Consider the following 20,722-nt stretch of genomic DNA (forward strand, 5'->3'; position numbering starts at 1 on the left):
ATTATTTGTATTACTACACAGCATTTCTCCCTTGGCGGCAACATTTCTTGAAAATTAGTTACATACATTTAACTTTTGTTTATTACATAGAAATGCAATTTAGATTCTACCAAGCACTTTCAACATAATGTCCGACAGTGAAATTTGTAAAAAGAAAAAAAGAATGACGAAGAAAAACAGTCATTACTTAAAATATATACTTTACGGAATTTGTGTTTTTGTGGATTGTAACATTAACAATTTAATTGTATTTCTAAATCGGTAAAATGTGCAGAAAGTGCTTTACTCGTTGTCAGAACAGATACACATTCACTCAGCTGCAGTGGAGCTGTTGCAGCTCCTGCTCTGTGCCTTTATTTACCTTTAAGGCACATTGTATAGTTAGCGTGAGGATAAAGCATTGGATAAAGTAAAAAAAACTCTGTTTTTAGTTCGATATTGTCGCCGTTCTTTCCTTTGCTCAATGTGTTTGCTAAGTTAAGCCACTCCAGCTAGCTAGAATGCTACATGACTTTTTTTCTCCACACGAAGAAGAGGAGGGAGGACACTTTTAATGAATCCTGATGGCTTCATCTTCTGCAGTTGTGAAAGGTCTGAAATGCATGTTTTTACCTGTTGTTACATTTTAGCTGGACACAATCATACGGCTACGCAAAAAGCCTCTGCAGCTAGCAAATAGTTAGCCATATTTATTTTCATGAAATCATTAACTAAACTTACTGAAGTTACTCTTCCATCAAATAACATCAAATACTATGGTTTTATTGTGTATCGATTTCTTGTTATATCTTTTCCGTCCATTAAAACTAATCATAGGCTAAAAATGTGACTAAATAATATACCCCTCTTCTAATAAAACTGTGTTCCTTAGGTAAAGTAAATGTTGTATGAGAATAAATTAAGAGTAAACTAATGACATGTTTGTATTATAGCAACATGGCGTGAGGGGGACAGTTGTTTGGCTCCTGACCCGAGAGATGGCACCCTGCGAGAGGCCACAATTAAGAGACTGACCTCCATCTCTAATACTAATGATTCTACAGCATGGGTGCAATTCACTCACCTTGAAAAAGATGAAGAAAAACAAGTGGAGGAAGCTGTACCTGTCTCAAAACTCATGAGACCAGGGTTGAATCACTTCCTCCAGGAGAAGCCTATGTTTCCCTGCATCGCTGCAGACACCAGCCTTTGTGTCCCCTTAGAGTTGAGTGATGTTAATGGAGATAGTGTCCCCTACACCATCAACAGATACCTGAGAGATTACCAGAGAGAAGGTATCAGGTTCATTTACAAAAACTACATTGGTTCCAGAGGTTGTATCCTGGGGGATGACATGGGCTTGGGAAAAACCGTACAGGTACAAAATAGTTGCACACTTAATATCTGATTGTTTTCTTTATAGTGGCTGTCTCTCTTATTTTCTCTAACTCTTGTTCTTATCTTAGGTCATTGGTTTCCTTGCTGCTGTATTGCACAAAACAGGTACATGGGAGGACATCGAGAAAAACAGGCCTCAGTTTCTGCAGAGTCAGATGCCTTCCAAGCAAAGTAAACCCAACAAAGTGGGTATTGAAACACTTAACTTAACTTAAACACTTAACCAGAATTATAAAAGATGTCAGGATAAATAAGTATTTGATTTTAAATACTTGCTATGTTCATGTGCCACAATACTTTACATCTACAGATATGAGTATTCATTTTTATTTATTTTGTTTGTCCACGATCTGGTCTAGGTATTCCTCATTGTGGCCCCGCTCTCAGTGCTTTATAACTGGAAAGATGAACTGGACACATGGGGTCACTTCCAATGTGTGGTGGTCCACGGGCTGAGGAAAGAGGAGGAGCTGGCTCGCATCAAGAAGGGACGAATTGAGATCGCGCTTACTACCTACGAGACTCTGCGCCTTTGTCTTGATCAGTTTAATAAGTAAGACACATGCTCAACTCACTCAAGCAACAAACCATATCTTACGTGTTTCCTGTATGTGTGGATTTAATGTATTTCTCATATGCCTAATTAATGTTTTTATTAATAAATTACACATTTACCCTGCCTGCAGTATAGACTGGTCTGCTGTGGTTGTGGATGAGGCCCACAAGCTAAAAAATCCAAACTCTCAGATCACTCAGGCCATGAAGGATCTGAAATGCAAGGTCAAACAGCTTTATGTTTTAATTGTATTATTACTAGCATGTAACTAGATTCGGTTTAGATATACTTTTGGTAGAGAGCATTGGTGGTGTCATCAGGAAGTGTAAAGTCGCACTCAAGTGGTCTTCATCTCTGCTGTATTGAAAATATATTGAAATATGACACAATTTTAATAAGAAAATTAACTAAGCAATCATATTTTCATCAGATCAGAGTTGGCCTCACTGGCACCATCTTACAGAACAACCTTGAGGAGCTGTGGTGCGTCATGGACTGGTAGGTGAAGAGACTTTTATGTGACAACCCTTTTTCCATTTTCATATTATAAGCACATTTCAGTAATTCCGCCCTCGTAACGTAAGTGATAAATGTACAATTTGCAACTTTGTTTGAAAACATTTTTCCTGTTAGCTTTCATATGTTTTATTCTATGAAGGGCCATACCTGGTTGTCTTGGCAACTTAGGACATTTCAAGAACAACTTTTCGGATCCGATTGAGCAAGGGCAGAGGCACAGCGCAACCAAACGTGTCCTAGCGACCGCGAGGAAGACTGTCAGAGCTCTGGTGAGGAAGATCTCCTATTTGTTCCTCAGAAGAACTAAAGCTCTCATCAAGGAACAACTGCCTAAGAAGGATGACAGGGTAAGATTGGTAAAATGTAACAAGACTTTTGCATTTCTGGACTATATTCTATTACCATATTTCCACAGCTCTATGATGTATATAAGCAACACTTAGACAAATGCTGGACTGTGTTTTCTCCTAGGTGGTGTATTGCTCCCTGACTGACTTTCAGCAGACTGTGTATCAGACGGTGTTGGACTCTGAAGATGTGACGTTAATTCTGAAGTCTTCAGAGAAATGTGACTGTCAAAGTGCGCGCAACCGCGGACGCTGCTGCTATAAAGTTAGTTCACTGCTTTGACTATTCTTTGACTCTATATGCTATCTTTTTTAATGGGTTGAACTTAATTCTAAAGCTCGAGCTGTTAACTGCAAATCTGAAATTCACCTTTTAATTGAGTTGTATGTGAACAACTTTTATGGGGGGTTATTCACTAATTTAAACAAACATGTTGCAAAAATGTTCCTTTAAGGATCCAGTTGGTATTTCTTTATTTTACTTTTTAAAAACAATAAAATGCAGTGAATTGAAAAAGAAAATCAAATGCAACATTATAGCCAGTTACAACTGCCCATTTGGTTGAATTGTGGGAATAACTCTTTAATATCAGCATTCACGAACAACTCTCATGTAGTGAGAAAAAAAACAAAGATTGAGCACTCAAATAATATCTGATTCTTTGTTTTGCAGACAAATTCAGAAGGTGTGGAAATTAAGAGGCTATACTTTAGTTACTTGGCAATATTGAGGAAGATTGCAAACCATGCAGCACTGCTTCAGTCTACCGCAGGAACCAGTAAGAAACAGGTGAGTCATGTTAACCTATCACTGATTTACTGCACTTGTTCATTAGAGCTATCATCGGAAAGTTTGTCCAGCCTTCAGTTGAAATCTCTTAGTTTGGTTCACTATAACAACTCATTTGTATCTTCCAGGAAAAGTATGTGGGACGCATCTGTGCAAAGGTGTTCCAAAAGTTCCCAGACTTTGTGCAGAGATGCAAAGACGAAGCATTTGAGGCCTTGTCAGACCCGCTGTACAGTGGGAAAATGATGGTAACGTTTGGGAACAAAGGCTCTGTCATCTGCTCATATATGGGTTGTTTCCCTGTGAGTGACTATGTCTGTGTTTCTTTCAGGTTTTGCAGAAGCTGATGAAGCATTACTTGCAAAGGAGAGATAAAATACTTATTTTTTCTCTCTCAACCAAGGTGAGAGCTCAGTTTTTGTGGGTACCTTGTGTTTATTTAAATCAGAATTGTTATGTGTCGGCATGTTTGCAAATATGAGTGCAACGACATATTGTAAGATTCCGATGAGCAACATGGTTACACTCGCTCTTATCCATTCAGCCTTTCAACACACAAACAGGCCTAAACACACACTTAATTGGAAATGCTGTAAGGGCAGATTACTTGTTTACAGAACAAATTGTAGCAGGAGGCATGGTTTTCTCATGACATAGATTAATAGGTGAGCCTTTGTGTGGGGGCAATTAGAGGTTTAAAGATAATTAAACTCTTCAGAGTGTAATTGTTGCTGTAACCTGAGACAGTAATAATATTTCTCGCTGCTATGAGGTCATATTTTCATGGCCTATGTTTAGCTTTTTTGGTAATCATAGAGCCCATACAGATGTGATTGTGCAAGACTCAGCAACCCCTATAGTGTATCTCTCAATATACATGCCTGTGGATATTCTGTTTCATTTTTATCATATTTGTTAGTGAATCCTTTGCTTGTTATATCCCCCATACAAACTCTTAAACCTTAGCGATGGGTGAATTCACATGACAGATGTAGGGATGCCTGTTTATTAACAGTTGACTTTGAACACTTTGTTGTTTTTTTCTACCTGCCAGCTGTTAGATGTGCTGGAGAGCTACTGCATGGCCGAGGGGCTCGACTACATCAGGCTGGACGGAACCACCAAAGCCAAAGAGAGAGTCCAGATTGTCAAAGAGTTCAACATCTCTCCTCACATCAACCTCTGCCTGGTTTCCACCATGTTAGTCAAACATTGATAATTAGATAACAAAGTTTCATATTTCCAGTTTAAACCTTTAGTGGTTTGTTTAAAGAACAAGCACTTATTTTTGTCCATTTTCGAATGTCTGTCTCCTTCCATCAGGGCGGGTGGTCTCGGTCTGAACTTCGTAGGGGCCAATGTGGTTGTACTCTTTGACCCTACTTGGAACCCAGCCAATGACCTCCAAGCTATTGACAGGTAGATTGTGGGCCAAGTTTTCAAATACTTCAGTTTTTTATTCTGATGCTGCTTATCTCTACCACATTCAGCTGCCAGTATAGTGTACCTAGTAATATTATGTGCTGACCGGTGCTTTTGTGTTGATATGTTTGTGTCTGCTTTCAGGGCATATCGAATTGGCCAGTGCAGAGATGTGACTGTTCTTAGGCTGATCTCATTGGGCACCGTAGAAGAGGTTATCTACCTCAGACAAATTTACAAACAGGTACCAGATCATCTTAGCAACACACAAGTCAAACAATAAGAGAAAAAAACAAGCACAATAATATGTTTTGACAGTGTTTCCAAATGTCCTATCTTTTAGCAGCTTCAGTCCTCCGTTGTCGGCAAGGAGAGTGCGCGGCGGTACTTTGAGGCAGTGCAGGGGCATGGTGTCCATAAGGGGGAGCTGTTTGGGATCAAAAACCTCTTCAGGCTGCAGACCCTAGGGTCATGCCTCACCCGCGAGATACTAGAGGTTAGAAAGCCTCCATAGCTTTTACAGTTTTACTGAAGATGTATTTTGATGTAGCGTACTTACTCAACTCACCTTCTTCCAATGTCACAATACAAGGTTTCACAAAACAGTCAAGAAAACGTATAGTTTATTTATTTTATTTGGAGTTTACTGATACTATATGTTGTTAAATTGACTGATAATGTCATTGCAACTCTAGTTTCTTATAGGAATTTTAGAGGCATACTGCACTGTTATTTCCTTGAATTTTAAAATTAATAAATACACATGTACAGCCGAGTAAAAATGAAAACTGAAGGATAATTATTTTGTTGATGATTGGTACATAATTGAATAGATTGTTATTGACACGGTTAAGTTGATAAATGTGTGTCTAATGTTTTTGCTTTCCCGTCAGCGAGAAGGACAAGTTGAGGCCGGCGTAATGACAAGCAGCACATACACGGCTGAAGAGAAGGAGGAGGGGACGGAGGGAGTTAGCGTGAGTAGTTATGCCCTTCTCAGAGACCCAGAACCTTAGGGCAGTCATCTTCCCATCCCTCACTGTGTCTTCTCTCTCAGGCGGCCCCCTCATCCTCCCATTCCCACGCGAAATATGGGGTACCTCCAACAGGGACCCTACCATCAGTCTGTCAACCATCTCACACAATCTCATTTCAGTTTATTGACTTAGCTGAGACTATTTATCTTTGTTCTTTTCTCCTTTTTATTCCTGTTCACCCCATTTATGAGGAAATATAATCAGCTTCCACTGTGACAAAATAAGACATATTATGCTACTTTTAAAGGAAGAACATTGGGAAAGTAACAACATGATCAAAACGGTTCTTATCTTTATCACGCTGCTGTAGGTTTTAAAGTTTGTAGTTTTTCCTCACAGCTGTTGGGGTTAGCATGGGTTCAGAAGGTTAGAATAAATCCATATAATTATTTTTTTATTGCCGTAAAAAAACAAAAAGATTATCTGAATTTGCTCAAACGGCTCTACTTTGACTTATAATCATTTGTTCATAAAAATATGTCTCACTATGCTACTTTCATGTCACCTTATCATGGTTGTACTTTGACTGATGTAGTACAGTATATATGCCTACATTTAGCAAGGGACTACTTACATTAGCAGAAGTCTCTATGGAGGTTTTGATGCTTATGTATTGTGCAAACCGGCAACAACTGGAATCTTGTGGAACTCACTATAGGAACGGACTGTTCCTGACCCTTTCAATCGCAAAAATATGTAATACTGTTTTACAAAAGAATCATAACTGCAATGCAATACATTTTGTGGAGCATAACTTAAAGTCTTTGGCTTACAAAAAACACATCTTTCCACTCAATTCTTTGTGGTTTTGTAAAACTGAAGGACGAGGTTCTCTTTGTGTGCTTCTCACTTTCTCTCTGATGCAGGGTGCAACAGCTGGATGTAATTACTTGTGTATCCTGATGGAAGGAGCAGACCACACTGAAGCCTATCTTCTGCTTTTCAGCTATTTATTTACACAGCGATAGCCCTTATCATCCAGTTCCCAGCCAGGTCCTTTTTAACTGGGCTGTTGCTCCACTGAGGCCTTTCAGATTCTTCCAAAAACACAGAATACACTGGGGTGTCTTAACACGCACAGACCGGGGCTGGAGGCGTGTGAGCACCAACATGCACACAAGTACGGAGGAATTGATGGAAAATTGATGGAATTAGAATCACTGTTGGTGGTCGCTCTCACAATGCTCCCATTCATACAAGTGAAGGAAATGTTTTGATCCCTATCTTTTATTCATATTACATCATGGTCGAGGGCATATGTCACATTTATTTGTATTGTGATTTACTTTTACAAACATCTGTTTTGTGTTACACAATAATATCTCATGCTGTTCCACTGAAAGATGGCAAGAACAAGGGGAAGGGAGGAATTTGAAGCCGATTTGTGCTATTTTGGAGCTAAATCTTTCCCACACTGTCTATTTAAATCTTTGACATGCATTTGTTGTTCTCTTACTACCTACGTTGTGTTGCTTTTCTATTTCAATCTGTCCCCACTTTCTTAGCTGATTGTTTGTATTGTCTCATTTTAGAAACCTGGCGATTCCCCACCTGCAGATAACCCTGTACCAAATAATGAACCAGCCCAGGAGAACAGAGGTGCATCAAAGGTCCCAAAAGGGGTGCTGGACTTCAGCAGTGGAAGTGAAGAGGATGATGAAGAACAGGGTCTTAAGAGAAAGGGGTCAAAGCCCGGTGCAGCGGATGGCAACAGTGCTGCTGCTGGTCCTGGTCGAGTTAGTCTCCTTCAGCACGGTTTCTCCAGGCTCCTCGAAAGGGTCAAAGGGAAACCAGAGTTAGCAGAAGGGGACAGTAGTCCAGGTATCGAAGAAAGCCCCTCTGAGGAAGAGACTGTGGATCAAAATGTGGAGGGTGCCTCCTCTGGTATTTGCAAAAGCTCTGATGCAGGAAATGCATCAGTCGGTCCCCCTAAATTGGGGACAAAAACCTGGGGTTCAGACATAGAAGACAGTGAGAATGGAGATAGTGGCAAAGAAGAGAGGGTCTCATTGTTTAAACAGAGTGATGATAATGTAAGGAAGAGACGGGGCCTGAAAGGGTGGACAAATAAAAACATTACTGTTGATGAGGAGAGTGATGGAAATCCCTCACCTGACAAAAAGAAACCTAACAAGCTCAAAACTTCAGTTCCAAAAGTGCGCCGCTTTAAGGGTTACTCAGATGAATCGGAGGATTTGGACGTAGAGGCAAAGACCTGTCCCAAGAGGAGCACTTTAAATTCACATGGTAGAGGAAGTTGCAGAGAAAATCTGGACCACAACAAAAAGTGGCTAAGTGCTAGTGTTCGGGACAAGGCCAGATCCAAATACACAAAGGACATAGAGACATTCACGTCTTCAGAAGAGGAAAACACTCCTGTTAAGAAAGGGAGGTCTCCAGGATGTCCCTCAACATCTCCACAAATAGAAAGATCCAGGTTTGAGTTGACAAAAGATGTGCAAAGAGCTGCAACCACCAGGACAGAGAGACGAGCAGGCATGCCCAAAGCTGTTTCATTTACAAATCTAAAATGTCAGACATCCCCGGCATCCAAAGGAAAGGATATAACTATTGACAGTGTGCTAGGTAAATTCAATACCTTTGATTCAATGATTATAATTCTTAATGAAACTTTATTCAACATTAATGATGTATATTTCTGTTTAAAGGTGGTGTACACGAGGTGTTATACACCCACTCTAACCAGCGCGTTGTGGGCGGGAGCAAAGCAGAGGAGCGGATGTGTCGAGCTGCAGTACGAGATGTGTTCGAGCGCAAGATGTACTCTCAGCTCCCGGCCAATCACCTTCTAGGCACACAGGAGGTAATATATAAAACTGATGTATCTTGCAAATCGGAGTAGATGAATTCAATTGTATTTTAAAAGACTTTATTGACTGTATCAGGCACATGCTCACTACCACATGAGAGTGGATGTAAACATAATCTATTTTAGTAGCTTAACAAGGCTTCAGTCGTGCTTTATTAGAGGCAGCAGTTTTACCTTTACCATCAACATCCAATATCATGCTACTTATCTCAGCCAACAGCACAGACTAGGGGAGAGAGGCTGCTGGCAAACAAAATGGTCACTTATGAACTTCTGTTGATTCCTTTATATGATTTTTGGATCATAGTTGTTCTGATTTATTTTTTCCTTTAAGGTCCTATGCACACGGCATTTAAAGCAGCAAACAACAAGTGTGTGTGTGTGTGTGTGTGTGTGTGTGTGTGTGTGTGTGTGTGTGTGTGTGTGTGTGTGTGTGTGTGTGTGTGTGTGTGTGTGTGTGTGTGTGTGTGTGTGTGTGTGTGTGTGTGTGTGTGTGTGTGTGAGCCCTGTCAAGGAGGATACAAAAAAATATGTTGGGACGCAGCTCAAATTTGACAATTGTTTGGTATGTTTAAATGTTTTATGTTCTTGATTGTACCAGAGTCTATCATTGAGCCCGCCAGACAGTCCGCCCTGCCCCTCTGCTGTCAGACTGGAGAGGCCCAGTGTGGACCATCCAGTCAGCTTTGCCAACAAGAGTGTGCACCAAACCAGAAACACGACCTTCATCATTGGAGAGACTCCTCAAGCCATATGCAGGTACTGAAAAGGTGTCAGAAGAGATTGAGGGGAAGCGAGAAAAAATAACAAAGGCGACAGCAGATGGGAAAGTGCAAAAAAGCTGAGAATAAAAAAGAATAAAACATGTCTATTGTAAAATATAACATAGGGGGTAAGAGAGGGCATGGAGAAGAACCAAAGTTATGGGTAGATGTAATTAAGGAAAACTGACTCAGTATAAGCGGCCAGCATGGTTTGAATAAGAATAAATCAAGTCAGGGAATGAAAAGAAGAAAGGTGGTCTTTAGAGTGAAGTTGGAAGAGAGAGATTCCTGGCAGCGTAGGGAAGGAGGCCAAAACTTACCACAGGTATGGTGTTGAGCGCCCCCACCTGGGCCTCAGGAATTATATGCGTCTGTTTTTAGCGAAAGACCACCTCTGAGCTTTCCCTCTCCACCTATTTCCCAGCATCATGCCAAAGATTACCCAGTTATGTTCAGGCCAGACTGTGCTGGAGTTTTCCCCTCCACAACCACAGCCCTCCTGACTCTAACCAAAAACGATCGCCCGAGGACTTCCAAACCCACACTGATGTACACACTTCCTAACAAGCATTCACACACACGTACAGACACACACTGCTCAAATACACACCTCTGTCTCTCTGGCTGCTTCACCTCCGCCCCCCACCTTCCCAAAACACTCATATACAGACACATTTTATGGCTCCAATCTCACTTCCCAAGGGTGAGCCTGTATCTCTGCCCAGAGGCTCACCAGGGAGGGAAAAACTAGTATACACCAGTTATATTGATATCCCCTCAATTAACCTTGCTGTTTAATGATTTGAAACCACATTCACATCATGTTTTACTGCTCTTACTTTTATTTATTGTTTTTCCATTGAAAGCCACAAATGGTAATGACTCCACCATAATGCCGGACAGTGACTTTGAAGTATTTCTGTCCCCAAGTCTGGTGAGACCAACGTTTTAATGACTGCTTTGGAGCTCAGGAAAAACATCTCATACTGCATGGGGCTCTGAATATGAGCATGAATATGTGGAGAACTATTCATATATCCTAGGCCTGTTGGACCCACAGAATATGTGATTTAATACGATGGGTTTCCTGTTTTTTTTTAAGACAATACTTTAAGTTGGATTCAAAGTACCTTACTGTATGCTTACATGTGACATGTCCACAGTAAGTCAGGACTTGTACTAACTATGTGTGTGAATATGATGTTTTAATTCACATGATATTACCAATTGATATTGCTTGTAAAAACATACACATTTTCTTAGCGCGGATGTTTGTCAAACAAATTTCTTCTTGTGTTTAGGCAGCAGCTCGAGGAAATGGCAGAACAATTGAACTTTCCCTCAGTCCATCAGTTTGCACTTGAGATTCTGAGGAAAAACTCGACCCAGAGACTGGCGTGGCTACGACAATATTACACATCACTAAACAACCCTGACCTTGACAAAACGGTCATAAACTATTTCCCAGAATCTGATTCAACACAGACCTCCTTTTCAACCACTACCTCCACAACATCTACCAGAACATCCCCGAAATCTCAAACACATACCCGAACCCCACAAAAGGATGTTCCAAAAGCCAAAAGGAAGCCTAAATACTCTCAGAATAATCCTGAACCTAAAATGATGCCGGAAAGCCAACAAAACAATGTTTCTGTGCAGAAGAAAAGGTCTAGACGCCCACAAAATGATGTTCCTGTTCCCCAGACAAAGCATAGAAACCTGCAAAATAATATTCTACCGCCACTAAAAAAGCAAAATATCCCACACAAGAATGCCCTAGAACCTCCAAGTGATGTTCCAAGCCTTGGGTCAGACGAGCAGGAGGAGACGGTCTGCAGTGCCAGAGGACATAAGAGGACAAAGATGAATAGTGTTTCTGGTTCTGGAGCCTTCGGTGGTCTTGGTTTGGATCAGGCCAGCAGCAGTGGTCTGACATCTGGGGTGGTTGCTGCTTTCCCGACAAGCACAGACAGAGATATTCCTTCTTCTCAGGTCCTCTGCCATGGCAGGTCCACCACATTATCCAAACCCACAGCAAAGGAAGGGCAGAAACTGTCTACCAGGAGCAGTGCAACTCTTCAAGGCCAGAGAACAAATCCTCTGACCTCTTCTCCTCCTGAGCAGGCCACATCTTCTTCCAGTCATCGTTCCCTCCTTAAAGATCTGATAGGAGACACCTCAATTCTGGATGACCTGCTAAAACCCAAACCCAAGGGAGTCAAAAAGAGCCCGAAGACAGCTCCTGCACTGTCCAACGTGTCAGTGGGTCCATGTCTTACCACGCCTTCTCCATCCAAAATCACTCTTAATACTGATCCTGGTGCAGTCATAGACTCGGTATCCCCTCCAAACAAGCGCCCTACACATCAGGTGGTTTCAAAGGGCAGTCGCAAAGATTTTTGGGACATCCTGAATGAAGGTAATGAGGAGAGCATCAACAGGTTAACAGACCCGGCAGAAGTACAGAGGGTTTGCATCAACACTCGTATTGCAGCTAGAGGTAGGTCTGGAAAAGAGGAGAGGGAGAGTCTCTGGAAGACTAATGACAAGTTCCTGTGGAAGAAATGAGACAATTAGTTACATTTTGTACTTTTTTTTAACTTTTGCAGTTCTGAAGAAGATTCATAGAAATGTCCCCGTTGATTATTTAAAGCAGGTTTTCCTACCTCAGACTTTCTCAAGTTTGTATTTTATTACTTTTGCCCTATTTTATTCTTTTAAAGAGTGTTTTAGTTTTTTAGTGTCAACATTTGAAGATCTTTAGTGTTCATTGAATTAGCGAGTAATCATATTGCTGACTGTTACTTGGTTAAACAGTCACTTTAAGAATTAAAACCTTTTCTAAATTTTATGGAAGTTATTGCCCTGTAAATTGTTTTATTTCATAAGCATTTACTATGTACTGTATATAAAATTGAGCCAAAAGGGAAACACACATTTCAAAATCGATGTCTTCAAATATTTTTTTATTCTTAAAGATCCCAAAGACAAAACATAACATTCTCGCACTTCAGAAGCTTTCAAATATATTAAAGTTATCAAATGTTTTGCATGTTTGCCTTAAACATTTAGTTTTGTTTTAATGGATTACCAAAAATATTTGCCGCTCAAACTAATGGTGTTGGCTCCAATTCTTTATAAAAATAGGTGAACCAAACTATACAAAGTTGTTTGCCTCCTGTGTTCACATGTACAGTAGTTTAAGTTCAGTATCAACGCCCAGACTGGCTGCACTTGATATGATGATAAGTGGGAATCCCACTCCGCTGTAGGCATTAGCTATCATCGTTATTGGATACCACAACTGCCACCGGGGTGGCCCTGCAGAGATATCACTTAAAGCTCCCTAATGGCTATTATGTCCCCCTCACTTTGAACACATCACTGCCTCCTGCTCCCCATGAGATTGCATATTGTGTAGATGGTGTAGTTTCCCTGCACAGTGTTCTGCACAGTAATCTGATCGTCTGTGGCGCAACTCTAATGGCGGAAGCTGCTGCGCCGCAATTAGTGAAATAAAAATAACCAGTCGAAGACTTAGTGGAGCTGGGAGAAGAGGGATGAGGAGTCACTTTCACACTCATCTGTCCACCAATCCTCTGTGAAATCCACTCCATAGAAACAAAAAAGACTGTGATCAAACTAATAGTTGTAATGTGAAGAAGAAAGCCCTTAATGTGGGTGTATGTGTGCTAAACCTCACAGCTGTGTCCGCCCTCTTTTAATCTGAGAAAGTAGAACCCTGAAGAGAGCTGCTCTGTGTAAGTGTTGTGTTTTGTTTAGCAGAAATGAGAAAGTGCTGATAGCTATCAATAAACAGAAGAAAAAAGGCCCTACATGCCTCAACAGAACAGGCAGCTCTGTCAGGGTTTGTGTGTGTGTGTGCTTGTGCATGTAGGCCTTCTGGGTGGTAGATCTTGACGATCTTCACAGACATATACCAAGGCCACACATTTGTCACACCTGTTCAAATCTCAGACGGAGAATAAAAAGCCCTTTCTCTTATCCCAAACCCTTCCCTCTCTGCTTTTCTCATTCTGTTTCACCGTCAACTGAGAACCGCAGATCCCTATCTGTCTTTTTGTGGTCATAGTCTGGTTCAAGTGAGATAGCAGAGAGGCTTTGCATTTAACTGACAATAGAAAGGCTCACCCTCTGAGTGACAGTGGTTGGAGGCTAATGGAGGCCAGCTAACATGGCTCAGTGGCAAACAAAGCTCTCTTATCCTTAATGCTAACGGCAGTATTCTGTCAAGGATCTGGAGTGAGACATTCAACACCCATGAATGGCTACCGACAATGTCTCAAGTCTGTGTGATGATTGCATTTAATTTTTTTACATCCTGTGGTGTAATTTGCCATACCTAAGAGTCACAAAAAATAGTGAAGTGAAGGTGTGTTCCGATTCTCCCATTAGTGTTTCCGCTCTCTGTGTCAAGGGCAGCGTGAACACTTTGTTTATATTTCCTGTCACTTTCACCTGGGTGTGTGTGACACTGATATAAACGGGACAGTCAGAAATCGCGGCAGAGGGCAGCCCTTTCAATGTAGATTTATTTTCAGATGTCAGGCTGTGACACCTAGTTTGATTTGATTTGTTAATAGCTGTGAATGAGTGTTGACCCGTACTGACCTGGGCCTCCAGTCCTTTCTGGCTCAGGTTTCAAAAGAATTCATTCTGCAATGTGTTAAGAAGGTTTGCAGAAATCAGCAGAGGCTGATAAAGAACTAGCTCTTTTTTAATGAAGTATTACATATTCTTATATGAAAGAAGTCTCGACAGTTAGCCTGTGGGTTCTGGTAGCTAACAGAGGGTCATTGTGGGTCATCGGTGTGTGTTTCTTAGGATCTTTGTCGCAATAACTCAGACTACTTTTTCTAAACAGCTTCATTGAGATCCAATTCACTAATTTCTTACTTTCCTTCCTTATGACCTTACAACATACGTGAAGGAGGTTCGGGACTCTAAAGTCAATAATCACGCTGCACAGGCAAACATAATAATAATAATGATATTATTTAAATCTCTCCTGTGTCCAAACTCTGCAGTATGCACATACTTCGTATGACTCGAAAATATTGTCATGTTATAGAAGGTCAATTAAAAGCATGTCCCAAATTCGAATTTGGGGAAGTCCAGACAAAACAAAAATGAAGGAATGTCTCGTGAAATAATCCACACTGTTTATGGGATGCCATCACAGCAAGAGGACATTCTTTTTTAGGGCCTTTTAAGGCTGTGGAAATATGCATCATTTTTGTAGGATTCTCCTTAGGGCAACTGTTACAATGTAAGTATCATTAAAAACGTGTATTTAGGTGACCGTCATAGGTGTTTATGAGGGAACAGGATAAAGAGTTTGTATCCAAATCCTATGAAAAAACTTTAATGGTGACTCAGCACACAAAAAACTCCTATAGAGGGGTACAGAGTCCTCCTGTTGTTAAGGTTGCAGGCCGAGGGGGTCTCTAAATGTGAAAAAGAACAACTCCCCCTCTTCGTTAGGAAATTACACAGCATTTGCCACTCATTCCTATCCAGTTACCCGGGCAACTGTTAGCTGTAATTTAGGTTAATTCACTGGCTCCTGGGCCCTTCCGTTCCCCATTGTGCCCGTCCATAAAAGAGATATAACACAGATGCACACGCACACACACTATGTTTTGTAATGCAGTAATGCACTAATCCTAAAAGGACTAATCCTAATTTGTATTGCTTCTCCTCAACACGGCTCAAAATAGACTGTGCCAATGAATTTCTTAATTTTGTTAATGAATTGCTTAAATCTATTCACTCTGAACACCTGCATGAGTGAGGAAGTGCTGGAATTATGACATTAATTTTGCACAAAAGACACTCGTCCTCTGAACCTGTCTGGTCTTGAAGGTGGAAGTGACTGGGATGAAGGGAGGTCTACTCGATTGCTCCTTTCAGAACAAAAGGAATGGAAAACTATATTTTCCTGTGGGGTAAATATTGAGAGAGCAGAGATATAAACGTACAGAAGAAAGGCTTTTCTGAGCCGCCTGGATCTCTGTTGCACTGCCAAAGGCCTGTGCGTCACTTGATCCATTGTTTAGTGTAGAAAGTTCTGGGTAAGCAAGCGGCTGCCTCCCTGCTCCAGCTGCAGCCTCTCTACTGTTTATGTTTGCAGGGCCCTTCTCCTTGAAGTGAGGCTATCCAAGCAAAGCTCAGCCATATGTGAGCACTGGGCCGTCAGAGAAGTCACTGGTCTTTTCTTTTCACTTTTTCTGATCCATCTCTCTCTCTAGAACATTTCCATTTTCACCCTTTCTCTTCCCTCCACCCTGTTTCATCCTCTCTACCTCTGTTCCTCTGCCTGCATGCTCCCCCTGCCAGTCCCTAACAGCCGGGTCTTTTGGAGAAGATGAAGGGTTTGAATTATCTTCTTGAATTTCAAAGACCTCCATCCTGGATGGAAGAGAAGTGATGGGTATTACTCCTGTAAGAAATAATTACCCCTAAGATCTCCTTTTGCGACTGAATCTCTGTGGCCTCTGCAGCAAAGTTTGAGAGAGAATGGGGTAATGTTTTAGCGTGTAAAGGTCATGATGTAAAGTTGCATTAATTGTACAAGTTACCACTGTGTTATGCTGTTCAGTTATAATGTTTGTGTTTGAAAAGTGTTCCCCCTCCCGTCTTTTCTGTTGCTCCTGATTATGTTCACCTGGTGCCCTGTGTTGTCTCCTCCCCCCTCACCTGTGTCTTGTTGGGTTAATTACTGTGGGTATTTAGGCTCTGTTTCCTGTTTTGTGGGGTGTGCGAGATCCTTGTGGCTGGTGACTGCGCTCACGGGAACAGCAAGATTGAGGCTGTGTCCTGTGCTCGAATTGAATAAATGCCCACATCGGGTTATATTTTTGGACGTTCTACCTCTGCCTCCTTGCTTGGTCGAGCCGCTCAATTGTCGGCTTCACAAGGACAAAAAACAACTTAAAGAGAGAAAGCCACTCAAGGAAATCACCATATTCTCACTCCCAACTCGTACTATAGTGACCTTATGTCAGGATCCCTTGGCGTCACTATCAAACGCAGTGGGGGGGCCCCCTTAATCGTCAATTTTCAACTATCAGGGAGTCCCATTGACTTGCATAGAGCTCCCTGAACGTTGGTATTAACAACTCGGTAATAGACGAGTTGGGATCGCGGAGAAATGCTCTCCGCAGACCTTTTTCCTCTCCGACCTTGTCAGGTAGGCTATTGAACATTCAATACATGAAGAACACAGAATTATTAAATATAAAACACAGAATTTGTGTGATTATACTAAATGTTTTACAAATAAACACCTTTGGATATTTACAACTTTTACACATGCTGCTGTAACGAAAACATTTCCAACTTGGGATCAATAAAGTATATCTTATCTTAAGATGATCGATGGTTACTGCCATATTTGCTAAATGTGCCTCTGAACCTTGACAAGTGCATGTTTCAGGCTTATCAATTAACAACACGAGGGGTCACAGACATAAGACCAGCTATTAAATAAAGCTCTTCTGACCTTAGCTATCATGTGGGTATATTAAGCCAAATAACAAACAAGACAGCAATCAGGACAACTTATGCTGGGAGCGGGAGCGGGGACACTGCCATCATCACCAACAAAGTCAACACAAACCTGTCCGTCGAAGTTCTGCGCAGCCGGCCACAGCCTCTGGAGGACGAATAAGCAACCCGCGGTTCCGAGTGAAAGATGCACGCAGCCAGCTGTATGCAGATAATTAGTGCAAGCCGAACGCTGTAGGCTACAACATGTAGCCACGGTACTCGCGCAGCGAGAAGATGAAAAGGAACAGATCCTCTGACGACACCGGCAGATAAATCCGGTGTCACGTGGGGTCACAGGTGACTTTGGTGGTATTGATACTCGACCTGCGAATGCGCGATGGACATATCCAGTGCTTAAAGAACCGCCTCTAGCGGTCAGTAGGGATGAAATAGAACATGTCGCGAAACACAATAGCCAGCATGTGTAGTTCTGGGGGGTGGTGAAAACGTTCAAATCCAGTTCTGGATAGTGTGCCATGGTTTCATTCCATTTCAAAGAGCTGTTTGACGCTCGGCGTAACCTTGGCGCACTGCCACTCCAACAATCACAGAGCTTGAGAGGACTAATCACGGGGTTTGTCAAGCAAAGCAGAGAGAATACTTACTTCCGGTGTAAAATTCTCTAAAGCAACTACTATGAGCTGCTCCGACCCTCGGTCCTGACTGACTCCAAAAGTCCAACATTATACAATCAAACAAATAAATAAACACAAGGATAATTATGTCTTATTGTTGAGTAAAGAACAGTGTGTGGTTTAGAAAAGAATACAAAATTAGAAGGAAAAAACTATGAAACAATACAGATTTCAGTATTCTGAGCCCCTACTCTCCCCCTAACTGACGGCAACAAAAGTCAGACATTATACAATTGAAATAAAGAAGTAAAAACAATAAGTGTGGCTTGATATTGAGTAAGAAAAAGGTTGATAAAAGCTGTGAGAATGGGTCGGCGGAGAGCATTTCTCCGCAATCCCAACTCGTCTATTACCAATGGTGTTAAGGGAGCTCTGCAAGTCAATGGGACTCCCTGATAGTTGATAGTAGTTAATTTACGCTAAAGGGGGCCCCCACTGCGTGGAAGTCGCAACGGCTAATTTAAAAAATAAACGTGGATTTGCGTAAAAAAATTGTTTTTCGGGGTTCGGGTGTTTTGTTAGAGTTTAAATAAACAAAGTCTTGGTTTTCAGAATATGAAAGTTTTATTTCCAAAATCACACGATAAATACATTGTTGAAGCTTGTAAAGGGAAGAAGACCGCTCTCACTCACACTCTGCTGTTCTGCAGCGCCGCTCCCCCTCCCTCCGGCTGGAATTATGAATGTAAAGCGTATAGTAATCATAGATAACACGGCAGGGTCCGTTACAGTTTGTTTTCATCTGATTTCAAATAAACAAAGTCTTGGCTTTCAGAATATTAAACTTGTTTCGGCAAATTCAGATGATAAATACAACTTTGAAGCTTGTAAAGGCATAAATACAAGCGAAGAACGGAGTAACTTGACGTCACAGCAGGCATAACAACAGTTGGTGTTTCTCGTGAGTGTTTTCCCTGGGAAACAGACACAATACACACAAACGCAAAAAGACACACACACACACACACACACACACACACACACACACACACACACACACACACACACACACACACACACACACACACACACACTCACAAGCTTCCCCCAGACCAGTAATCCCAACGAAAATATTTTCCCTCGGTATTACTTTGATCATTTGCTCCGCTAATAATCAATCAGATCGATGGATTCCAGAGAAGAGGAAACTTTGAAGGCCTTTTTCTCAAAATGATGACTCTGTGATAGTCATTATATAATGTGAAATATTTTTGCTTAATATTTGGAGTACAACAACAATCCTGATATCATTAGAAAGCTAGGAATCTCCTCTTTCCAACAGTGTACACAACTCAAAATGTTTATTTGGGTCAATGCGACTGATTTCGATAGAGCACGTCACATAATGTCAAAAGTGCATAATGTATGTAATTACCTAGAGATGTATTGCTTTCCGATAATTTATTCAAATATATTTTTGGGGGAGTTCAGCATTAGTCCAAGTTGTGGGTAAATGGCTTTCTTGATTCAACAATTACCCTGTTACATTTTTTTTAAAATATTCTGATTAATGAATTCCACAATCAAACTAAAACTCCGGTCAACCTGGAAAGTTATCCGAGAGGCGGGTTTAGTGTGTGAGTGTGTGTAAATGTCTGAAGGTTAGTGGTCCTGACCTTGGCTCCTGGGTGGGCTGCAGTGGCTGTGTGCTTGTCTTGGATCATCTCTGGACCCTTCTTTTTACTGAAACAACAAGCAAGCAGTGTCCAAGGAGGAGAGAGGAGTCACACAGGGAGCATCCTCAAAGGCAGCATCTCTCTCTTTTTCTTTTTCCTGCTCACACCACACACACGCACGAACACAGGAACACACACGCACACACACGCACACAATCTCCTCCTACAGAGCCTATCCTCGGAGCCCTGACCACCCACATAAGAAATGGTAACACAGTGCAATGAAAACAATGCTTTTCCTTTGACCCATTTTTTGATAAATCTCTCATCTGCTAGAGGCGTTAGACGTGTTGAAGCCAGTTTGACCTGATACATGTGCTAAAATATGATCCCATTCATGGTAAAACCATTTATTCTGCAAGGGAAGAAGAGAAGCTCTCCCACTGGATGCTCTCTAATGGAATACAACTATAGCCTGACCTACACCCTGTGATTATGAAAGTAGTAATAATCACTTAACAACTCTGAGGGCCTCATTTGATGTTAGAAACACTTTGAAAATGATATCATAAATGTGTATGCTTCACTGAATTGCAGATCACCCCAGGGGAGGAAATTCCCTGCTGATAAGCAACCGGTGGTAAACAACTTTCTGCTGCAGGTGACACGCTGCTCAGACTGCGGCTTTTAAGGAGATGCAACTACAGGAACATTAAAGGTAACACACCTCCTGGAAAATCCCAGTGGTGGAGATTGTTTTCAGAACAATTTAAACTAATAAATTAGACAGATTCAAAAAGATATGTTTTGGCAGCAAGGCACTCATGCTTGTTTTTAACGTACTGTATGTGTATACTAGATTGGTTATTTTTTCCAACTGTTATGTAGAATAATTTAACTTATTTCCAACGACTTTTGAAAAGCATAGGCAGTGTATTTATCCTAAACGTAATTTTTCTGTTTTGCTGTAGACATAATTGATAACAAGAGGCATCCCATCTGCTGACCTGTTCTCAGCTTTGTGTGTGTGTGTGTGTGTGTGTGTGTGTGTGTGTGTGTGTGTGTGTGTGTGTGTGTGTGTGTGTGTGTTTGTTTTTGTGTGTGTTTTTTGTGTGTGTTTCTGTGTCCATATGACAGCAATCAGGAGGCACTGAAACCTTTATATTTGGTGCCCTCTACTGGCTATATTGAATGCTACATGATCACAGGAATTTTTCATGAAATAAACTACACTTCAGACTGTTGTAGCTTTTT

The 20,722-nt window shown here is 41.3% G+C and overlaps 1 protein-coding gene across 3 annotated transcripts; it reads left to right on the plus strand.

Annotated features, from left to right (window-relative positions):
• The first annotated feature begins 291 nt into the window (after positions 1-291).
• Positions 292-16,531, plus strand: ercc6l2 (excision repair cross-complementation group 6-like 2). Of its 3 annotated transcripts, XM_079690544.1 has the most exons (20): positions 292-591; positions 933-1,357; positions 1,446-1,562; positions 1,737-1,930; positions 2,064-2,157; positions 2,364-2,431; positions 2,592-2,799; positions 2,924-3,064; positions 3,473-3,589; positions 3,718-3,837; positions 3,921-3,992; positions 4,644-4,789; positions 4,913-5,008; positions 5,156-5,255; positions 5,355-5,507; positions 5,905-5,988; positions 7,581-8,634; positions 8,718-8,872; positions 9,480-9,637; positions 10,944-16,531. In XM_079690544.1, the coding sequence occupies exons 1-20, from the start codon at positions 564-566 to the stop codon at positions 12,211-12,213; spliced, it is 4,800 nt and encodes a 1,599-aa protein (XP_079546670.1). In that variant the 5' UTR covers positions 292-563; the 3' UTR covers positions 12,214-16,531. The 3 variants fall into 3 exon arrangements, with proteins under 3 accessions (XP_079546670.1, XP_079546671.1, XP_079546672.1); XM_079690545.1 differs by lacking the exons at positions 292-591; positions 933-1,357; positions 1,446-1,562; positions 1,737-1,930 and having other exon boundaries at positions 2,073-2,157; positions 2,369-2,435; XM_079690546.1 differs by lacking the exons at positions 292-591; positions 933-1,357; positions 1,446-1,562; positions 1,737-1,930 and having other exon boundaries at positions 2,106-2,157; positions 2,369-2,431.
• The last annotated feature ends 4,191 nt before the right edge of the window (positions 16,532-20,722 follow it).

This window comes from Notothenia rossii (genome assembly GCF_949606895.1).
Source record: "Notothenia rossii genome assembly, chromosome: 6".
NCBI classification, from domain to species: Eukaryota; Metazoa; Chordata; class Actinopteri; order Perciformes; family Nototheniidae; genus Notothenia; species Notothenia rossii.

Bases quoted from the DNA above. Each gene is read 5' to 3' on its own strand.
- ercc6l2 (XM_079690544.1), top strand. From the start codon at position 564: ATGGCTTCATCTTCTGCAGTTGTGAAAG. The intron at 2,800-2,923 runs GTAAGATTGGTA...GTTTTCTCCTAG, and splicing joins TGCCTAAGAAGGATGACAGG to GTGGTGTATTGCTCCCTGAC. The intron at 5,009-5,155 runs GTAGATTGTGGG...GTCTGCTTTCAG, and splicing joins GACCTCCAAGCTATTGACAG to GGCATATCGAATTGGCCAGT.